General features: G+C 33.2%; 1 protein-coding gene across 4 annotated transcripts; it reads right to left on the minus strand.

Moving 5' to 3' along the window:
• Positions 1-207: 207 nt before the first annotated feature.
• LOC129288826 (ribose-phosphate pyrophosphokinase 1) lies at positions 208-8,417 on the minus strand. Of its 4 annotated transcripts, none has more exons than XM_054925593.1 (10): positions 8,278-8,417; positions 7,957-8,173; positions 7,660-7,839; positions 7,013-7,261; positions 6,373-6,516; positions 5,409-5,576; positions 3,839-3,908; positions 3,669-3,750; positions 1,395-1,554; positions 208-455 (listed from the first exon to the last, which is right to left on the minus strand). In XM_054925593.1, the coding sequence occupies exons 2-10, from the start codon at positions 8,074-8,076 to the stop codon at positions 438-440; spliced, it is 1,191 nt and encodes a 396-aa protein (XP_054781568.1). In that variant the 5' UTR covers positions 8,077-8,173; positions 8,278-8,417; the 3' UTR covers positions 208-437. The 4 variants fall into 4 exon arrangements, with proteins under 4 accessions (XP_054781568.1, XP_054781566.1, XP_054781567.1 ...); XM_054925591.1 differs by having other exon boundaries at positions 208-506; XM_054925592.1 differs by having other exon boundaries at positions 208-506; positions 8,241-8,378.
• Between the last annotated feature and the right edge of the window lie 1,293 nt (positions 8,418-9,710).

Genomic DNA, 9,710 nt, shown 5'->3' on the forward strand with positions numbered 1-9,710 from the left:
TTAATAAATAAACTTCTAACAAATTAAAAACCAAACATATACTAAGTAATATCCTGGTCAGAAAAGACTATAAAAAGTGATAGTCAAATATTTTCGGTAAATTTTGAATGGCTTTAGATTGACATTGACCAGCTTTAGAAAGGAGACATACCATTAAAATTTGTTTAATTTCGAATAAAACGAACTCGTACTAAATAGGAGAGGATATGGCAGAATAAAAAGACCAAGCATTTCATTTCTTAACCTGTTGAGAATTAAAATTCACCAGAGCCAAGGGAGTCATGAAAGACTTCCCATTATGAATTTCAGACCAAAAAAAGAATACAACTACACTTTACGTGTGTAAAAGACCGCTTGTACAAGCCCAGGCTAGAAAGCATACCCCTAATAGAACAGCTTTTTCCACAAACTCGCTCTACAGTCTCCTGTTTCTGTAGTTACTGCAGTGTCATGAGCTGGAACCATCATCAATCAATGCCCAAATTGGAATAAGGTTCAATTCCACCCTGATAAATAAAAAATAAAAAATAGGAAAAAAGGAGGAAGTTGCAATATAAATCTGCTTATGGTACCACTCTATCCAACAAACCAATGGAACTAATATACGTCTAGACCAATCAGGATTTAACTCACTGCCTCTGGTTATGAATATAGGATGATTTATACATTTTAAGAAAAGTTGATTACATTCTTAACCTCATCAAAATATGACATTTGTTTTTAATTATATCCTTATCTACTGCAACAGTGTAAAAGATTACTCGCTCGGTCTTAATTTATAAGGCCATTTTAGACAAAAATCACACGTATTAATAAAACTTATTAAATATATTTTACAATCTTTTTTTTAAAATATAAATATAAATTTTTAAAAATACCCTACATTTAATACTCCAATGTTTGTGAAAGAATATTAGAGAAGGGAATATAAAAAAAACATTATTAATGAAACTTTATTTTTATTAAAATGTTTTATAATTTGAGATGAAAGGAGTACATTAAAATCTTTTAAGCACCTCTCTTTCATTCATTAAATTCTGGATCCTTATTATCAAGAGATTAATGGTGCCAAATTGATAACCGAGCAATCATGCCGAGAGCAATAATGCATTCTTAGAAAAATGAGAAAAGGGGTAAAATAGGAAGAAAATTTGTTAACACTACACATTGCCCAACTTTTTGGACCAAATATTACTTCTACAAGTTGCCATACATTTAGGAACGGAGGGAGTATAATGCTAACATACTAAATACCAAACAGAAGTTAAAACATCACAGTTGGTGTCAGTGTGTCAAGGTGGCACAATTTTTTCAATTAGTGAAAGCAATAAACGAATACCATATAAAAAACGAATCCTCCAAATCAAATGTTTTTACTGAAATAGGATACTTACTGAGCAATCATCATGAACACGCCATATAGTTTCCCCCAGAAGGTTTGCCACCGACAAGACTGTTAACTGAGGAAAATAGTTCTTCTCAGCCACTGGAATTGTATTTGTTATGATAACTTCTTGAAACACGCCACTTGATAGCCTTTCTATAGCAGGAGGACTACACAACATAAATGATGCATCATAAGCATAGCCACGTCATATCGATTAACTTGAATGTAACATAATAAAACCTAAGTAAACGATCAGCAATTGGACCTTTATTCTCATACATCCTTCATTCATTAATCATCGATGTTCTAAAAAAAAAAAATCAAAGCAATATTGAGAAAAAATTGTGAAGAAAAAATAACAACAGGTACTCAGAGGAAAAATCTATTAAAGAAATCAGAACAAGGAAAAGAGATAATATAAGCATGCATAACATCAAGTGGCCAAAGAAGTTCAACAATTTAGAGACAGGACCCTCTCCATATTAATTTGTTTATCATACTCCAACCAAAGAAACCATTTAGACACATGGCACAGCAGTAAAATTTCTACCCTCAAAACTAGGAAATCACCAAGTATCAGTTACTAGAAAGTGGAAAGTGGAAGCTGCTTCAAAATGGCATTTTAAACGCATTGTCACCAAAAATCTCAAAAAACCCATCATCACAAAAGTGCTAAGTAGTCGTGTGTTTATCTCTCAGGATCATCCTACAGATTGTCCCGAACTATAAGCAGAGTTACATACCTTTACAATGGTTTTGAGATTGACAAATGAGGTTGTGGTGAAGGGTACAAAGGCAAGGGATTCATGGCTAGGCTTTTAAGTTGGACTTTTGTGACAAAGTATATGATTGATATGATTGATTCAATTGGGGTTTCCTAGATAAGGTCCCAACTAGAAGGGGTTTTGGTGTTAAACAAGGAATTTGGATTCAAGATTGTGTGTTCAGTTATTGTCAATGTGAAGTCATGAATTCAAGGCAGGGAGGGGTAAGACAGAGGGATCTTTTGTCTCTGCTTCCATTTAGTTTGGTGCAAGGTTGTTAAAGGCGAAAGGCGCCTTTCTAGCAAAGTTGTCTCTGACTTCAGTTATTGTCTTCATGTTTGATGCAAGGTTGTTAAAGGCAAAAGGCGCACTTAAGGCACAAAGCCTATACTTAGGCACCTCTGAAATGTCTTAGCATGTTGCCTTTCACCTTAGGCGCTGAGGCAAGCACCTTTAACAACATTGGTCTTTGATGTGTTGAATCTGATTTCAACACCGGTAAATAGGGGTTTTTTAAAACTATTTATTGTACGTGTAGTGGGGGAGTTTATTTTACATGGATATAGTTTGCTAGTGATACCATTCTTGTTTTGGAGATGGATAGAAAGAGCTTTATCAATATTCTCCTTATTCTTCAGTTTATTTGAGATTAATTAGGGAAAGAGTGGTTTGGACTTTTGCAGGACTAGATGTCTGAGGAGGGTCTTCACATTTTTGCCTCCCCAGTGGATTGGCAGGTTCTTCAGTGGCATATCGTTTATCCAGGGGTGCCTTTAGGAGGCAACCCAAACACCAGTCCACTGAAATGCTCCGAGTTAAAGATTCATTTACTCTGCCCCTTTTTCCTATTCAAAAATCAGCCTTTTGCCTGTGTTTTCCTATCGAGAATATTCTTTTTCCTTTTTTATTTTTGCTCTCAGTCTTTGGAGAAAGACACATTCTTCCAACAGTAAGAAAAAAATAGGGGAAAAAAACTGCTAGTGCACCCCTATCTATCTCTAAGTCCCTTGCTTCTTTCCTATGGCAGGTTTCAAAGGGTAAGCTTACCCTTGACAATCATAGAAACAGCACTTTTTTTTTTTTTTGGAGCATCTCAGCTTCAAATAGATAACAATGGTTCAAATGTAATTACATATATATATATATATATATTATATTTTCACAAAACCAACAACAGTTCACTAGAAATTTATTGCTGGCAAAATCAAATGAAATGCAGAGACTACATGCTACACATTCAAAGAAGGTGAATCTAGTCAATTGATGTCAACAATAAACCAAAAAGTATGAAAATAAGTGTTTATCAAGTGGGGGTGTGTGCGTGTGTGTGTGTATTCAAAGAGAATTGTGCCTTCTGATTTCTCATCCTTATATATACATAGGACTTCTTTCTTTCTTTTTTCCTAAAAAAGAATAACAACAACATTATAATGAAAATTGGCTCCACCTGCAGCTTCCATACTTTTACACGATTGCTGCTTATAGGCATGGAATATAAAACATGAAGGTAAATATACCTGAATACAGCATGTGTACTACACGCATAGACTTCTCTTGCCCCCTCTTGATGCAATAGAGAGGCACCTTTGGAAATAGTCCCTATAACAACAATTTAAAAAATAATGATCATACAGAATACAAATTAGTGGGATTCATTCCAAGAGTCAAAGCTAAATTATATACTCACCAGCAGTATCAATCATGTCATCTACCATAACTGCTACTTTTCCTTTCACATCTCCTATCAAATTCATCACCTGCAAGATGAGATTCAGCATAATCAGAGGGCATAAGGTAGAGTATCAAATTAGAACCTTCGTCATGAATTACAGGGAAAAAAACAAGTGGTTTTTTCAGCCATCTCTTAAAAAGCAAAATTGCAGGGAGATCCATGACTCCTAAACAAAAAGCAAAGAGGTCAAAGTATACAGAATTTAAAAATTAGAGAAAACCTTCCTGCTAGATATATCATTAACATCTTAGCAAGTCATAAATAACCAGAAGAAATTATCTGAGTATCATGCTTCAGCTATGTCCTACAATACAATCATTCAAAAATTTCCTATTTGTCTCACACAACGTGTCCTATTTGTCTGCTAGTTTGTCATTCATATACACTGAAAGTGGGAAAAAGAAAAGAAAGAACAGTACAAAAGTTATTCTATATTAGTCATATGCATACGAGATAAAGCAAACCGTGTAAACAGTGACATAATAGTTATACTTTTTAAATGGATTAATTATTGTTGGAAGAAAGAATAGAGGAAACGCAGAGTATGTGTGATGAGAACCCAAGTGGAGTGGGGGACGACCCAAAAAAAAAAAAAGTTACAGATGTGAAAACCAATCCTCTTAAAGTACCTCATAGTCCACTACATGTGTTAAGAGACCACGGCAGGCATATTCTAGAAGGACATGTCAGAAAGTAAATTAACAAGGCTTCTGTTTGATATTTTATTTGAATTTATTCTACAATTATGTTGCTGAGTCATTTAGGAGTCAGTTTAGAAAAAATATAGGGGCTATTTGAAACTGTTTTTATTTTATTGTTGAACTGTTGTTTTGTAAAACAAATTTCCAAGAACAAAAAAATAATAAAAATAAGCATTTTTTTCATTCTCCCTTATTTTCCAAAATAATAATCACAGAACACCTAAAAGTTGCTACCATTTTTCTGTTCTCCAGAACAATATTTTGTTTTTTTGTTCTCCAAAACACTTTTTGAAAATACGTTACCAAACAGATTTTTTTGTTCTCTTGTTCTGGAAAACAAAAAACTGGTCTCAGAATAGCCCATAGAAACTCAAGGCTGATAGTTGGTTCCCAGCAGTCAAAATTGTAATTTTCCTACAGTTGCATTTTTCATAGATTATAGGAATTCTTTTATTCATTTTCGCATAATCTCTGCTCTATAAATACCTAGCAACTTCATAAGCTAGGCAGACTGGAAAAATAAAGAATTCTTTTCCTTTCAATTGAAGATTCTCCTACCGTTTGGTTATTAAGAGTGTGTTAGAGTGAGATTTTTACTTAATTTCTTCTTAATAAAATTATTCCCTTCCCTTTTTTTTAGACAAGTGTGGACTTGCCAACATGCTACTCAATGTGAGAATTACAAATGCCATACCATATTACTCTCCGTGAATATGGCACCTTCCAAACAGATACTGCAGTAATTCACATTTAACATGAAATAACCCTCTTAATGGCTTACATGTCATGGGCTTACATAAATAATAGCAAAGATAGAATTCTACCTCTGCAACATTGTGACCATGGCGTCTTTTATCCACAATAGCCAAAGGCGCATCAGATAATTTTTTTGCAAAAGCACGTGCTCTAGCAACACCACCAACATCTGGTGAGACAACTACCAAATCATCTGAGCAAATAGTCTTGCTAGCGAGATAATCAAGTATCACAGGCTGTTGTTGGCACAAAGGAACATACGGTTAGTCAATCAACCAAATCATTGCGGAAGTTGATATATTAACTTATCTTAGTCCATACTCTAATTATCCAACAGTTACAATAAAATCCTCACTATAAAATCAAAGAAAATATCAAGAAAAGATAGCAATTAACAACAACAAAGAAGAGGTGAGGGAACAAGAGGTAACAAGAAAACCTAAAAAATGAGAGAAAAGGAGTAAAGGCCCTTAATGTTTTCCCAAATGAGTACAACTGAACACCCTGTTAACAGGTCAGATATAGTAACTCCCTTAAAACACCCATGTGAAGGAACGAAGAAGTCATATGAAAAATTCTATGCAATAACATATGCAAGAATGAAATATACTCCAGAATATGCAGGCATATCTCAATGAAGGAAAATTAGGAAACATTTATGCATGTATTCGGCTACTATTTACCCAGTTTCCTAAAGGTAACCTTCCCGATTGCAAAACTCAATTTTGGTTTAATATTCCATTTTACAAAGGTCAGTTTTAAGTCACCCAAACAAGCATTATCAAAAATGAGTTTTGCAAAAGTCAGCTGGGACCTTCAAAACCGGAAGCCACACACACACTATGATGTTTTAGTTTTTTTATTTTTTTTTTTATGGTTAGTAATTTATTTTTATTAGGCTTTCTTAGGTTGTTTCCTATTGCATTACCAATGCTAAGCATGTATGTGTGTGTATCCATATTCAAGTGACAACATGTGTTTTATAGTCTCCATGCTCTTCCACATTTAGTAAATAGCCTAAGTTATATTTACCTGCCCATAAACATGATCCACAGGAATATCAAAATAGCCCATAGACTGCCCAGAATGAAGGTCACAAGCAAGGACTCGATTGGCACCTGCTTCTGTAATTAAATTGGCTACAAGCTTGGCGGCAATGGATTCACGCCCTTGACTCTGAAAATACAGTTAAGAAAGTGTTCAAACACAATTGAAATTCAATATATGATATTTTCAGTAAATTTTCATCAATATCAATGTAAGCATGACCTTTCCATATAAAATTCTTAGAACTTCTAGAAATTCTTCTGTTATACTCCACTTGCAAGGAGAAAGTTACTGTGAAATCTCAAGTGTTTTAATAATGTCCTCCTAACCACAGGAAAATATGTTGTATAATAAGCATCAAATTCAATTATAAATAGCAAATACATTATGAACATCTTAAAAGGCTGAAATAAGCATCCCACTGCAGGGTATCAACTGCATAAAAGATCTTGAGCTAACCATGCTAGAGAGGGAGGAAATATTGCACCACAGAAACAGAGCAGTGAATTTAAGACCCAAAATGTGATATGGTGGGGAGAAAGAGAGTGCAAGAGAATCTTCCAATTTAACAATTAAGCTATAAAGATACAATGGATGAGTTAAATTTCTAAATGCACAAACGGACCTTCCTATCAGCTCTAGCATATCCAAAATATGGAATGACTGCAGTAATATTTTTGGCGGAAGCCCTCCTACAGGCATCAATCATTATAAGAAGCTCCATAAGATTTTCATTGGCAGGAGGACATGTGGGCTGCACAAGAAACACATCACATCCTCTGACACTCTCTTGTAGCTGAACATATATCTCACCATCAGCAAAACGCTTTATTTTTATTTTCCCAAGCTCCAGGCCCATGTAGCAGGCAATTTCCTATTTAATACACAAATATGCATTAGCCATTTTCCACATCAAATAGTTTGTCATAGAGTATTTGCTAGAGTTCAAATGCAAGTAATCAAACAAAACATGTTAGCAAATGCAGTCAAAGAAGTAAATGGTCCCATTTGAATGGGTTATTAGCAGATCATTAGAGCTTATCTGCCCCAACAAGCACCGATTAATCATTTCTTGTATTGGTATAAATTTACTGGCAATGCCTCTATTAGTTAATCGCAAATCGTAAGTCACATAAACTAAGTTTAGACTGCAGTACAACACTGAACTCTTATTGAATAAGTATTCTTATATCATATTTTTTAAGCTATTTATTCAATATGTAGGAGCAAACGAGAGAAAGGGAAGGGAAGTAGATTGAACATCATGCTGACCTGCGAAAGAGCTGGATTTGCCGTACCCGAAAAAATTCGGAGTCGAGTATCATTTTTGAAAATTGAATCATGAACACGAGAATTTGGTGCTAAGAAACTGGGAATTGAATTTCCGCCATTGACTATAACATCATTTGGTTTCCCATTCTTAAACTTCAGTGGCTCAACTAAATTACACCTCTGAGAAATTAACCAAATAACATAAGACAATCGGAGCTTAATTGAAGCAAAAAGATGATGATAACGGGAAAAAAAGGCCTGAATTGAATTAAAAATAAGGCATGAAAGATGACTTACGATCCTGTTTCGTAGTGAGATATCAGGGCAACGATCAGTCGCAGCAAAATATTTATGAGTAAGCAAAGAACGGGAAGTGAAGGAGGAACAGAAAGCTGATTGAAGAAGTGAAGTAGACATAGCTTATACAGCTATTGCACCAACTTAAAGAGTGCTTTCCTCTACTGCCCCAACTCGTCCGCCAATACCGAACCCCTCAACTGAGAGGGGAAGAAAGCTGAGAGACACAGAGCATAAGAGAGATTAAGACGGAGAAAACAAGACGAAGGGAGAAACGAACTTACTGAGCAAGAGAAAATAGGAATGAGAATGGTCAGCCACCTGCAACGAGTCTCTCGATCGAGAGGATGAACGCGAATGACGCCGTTTTGGGGGGATGAAAGTGGGAAGAGGACGACACTGAGACGGGCGTGAAAGAGGATGAGAATGAGCAGGTTTAGCTTCTCAGCAACTAAACGCAGCGTTTTGTTAAATGCAGAGACGGACCATGGAAAATGGGGTTCTTACATTTTTGTACTGTCCTTGTCGAGACTCGGCTTCTCTCAAGCTTCTGTCCAAATTTTTTTATTTTTTATTTTTATTCACATTTTAAAAATAAAAAATATATAAAAATTATAAAAAAATTTAATAAATATATTTATCAATGTGACAGTCTAAATATAATATAAATAATTTAAATTTAATATTAAATTTTTTTAATAAATTTATTGTTTTATTTAGAATATATTTACACTTTTAAAATATATCTAAAAAGTTAATTTAAATTTTTTATATTAAATTTGAACCATTTGCATTAAATTTAAATTATCATATTGATAAATATATTTATTAAAAAAATTTATAATTTTTATATATTTTTTATTTTAAAATTATAAATAAAAATAAAAATATTAAATTTGAACTGTCCAAATTAAATCTGGATAGTCCAAATTTACCTCTGCCTCAAAGGAAAGGCAAAGGAGGCTTCTCTCAAAGAGAGAAGCTGAGTCCATCATTATCATAGGATATGAATATGATGTAATTATTTTTATTTTAGATGTTTAGGATTTTTTTTATTAGGATTATTTATATAAGAATATTTAGAATATCTATTAAATCATTTAGAATTTAATTATATTTTCTTATCTTAGGATTTATATTAGATTTTATATTTTCAATAAGTAGGAAATCTTATCATAAAAAGGGTGAATTAGCAAATTAGCCCTTAAACTATATGTTTAGAAACATCTGGGATCATAAACTTATTTTTTATGCAATATTTTCCTTTAACTTTTAAAACATTGCAATTTGACTACTATTGTTAATAGAAGTTAATTTTAACTGTTAATTGAAAAAAAAATAATATTGAAAATTTCCTCAAAAATTACAAAAAAAAGACTCAAAAACTATAGTAAAAGATTCTAAAATTACAAACGATGTCTCAACAAAGTACATAAAAGGACGACCAAGAAATTTTTTTCCTTTTCTATTATTTTCTAGTTAAGTAATGATTAAATAAATTAACTTTTGTTAAAGATAGGGGTTAGATTGCACTGTTTTTAAAAATTAAAGGAAAATATTGTATAAAATATAAGTTTAGTGTCTCAAATGCTTTTGAGCCTATTGTAAAAATCCCTCACGACTAAATATAATTGACCAAACAAACTCATGATAATCAAATGATAACACATTTAGGAGATTACCAAGTTTTTAGTTTCAAAATAAGAGATCTCAAGTTTTCATAATTAAAATGAGTTTAAATCAATTATAAACTC

The sequence above is a fragment of the Prosopis cineraria genome, unplaced genomic scaffold (genome assembly GCF_029017545.1).
Source record: "Prosopis cineraria cultivar Desert tree isolate PC_DT_omini unplaced genomic scaffold, ASM2901754v1 PC12, whole genome shotgun sequence".
Classification (NCBI taxonomy): Eukaryota; Viridiplantae; Streptophyta; class Magnoliopsida; order Fabales; family Fabaceae; genus Prosopis; species Prosopis cineraria.

What these genes read in the sequence shown, in the direction of transcription:
- LOC129288826 (XM_054925591.1), bottom strand. Translation starts at nt 8,076, where the DNA reads ATGTCTACTTCACTTCTTCAATCAGCTTTCTGTTCCTCCTTCACTTCC. An exon ending in CAAATCCAGCTCTTTCGCAG is followed by an intron (nt 7,262 to 7,659) that starts GTCAGCATGATG and finishes TGTATTAAATAG; the next exon opens with GAAATTGCCTGCTACATGGG. An exon ending in TGACATGATTGATACTGCTG is followed by an intron (nt 3,751 to 3,838) that starts GTGAGTATATAA and finishes TTGTTGTTATAG; the next exon opens with GGACTATTTCCAAAGGTGCC.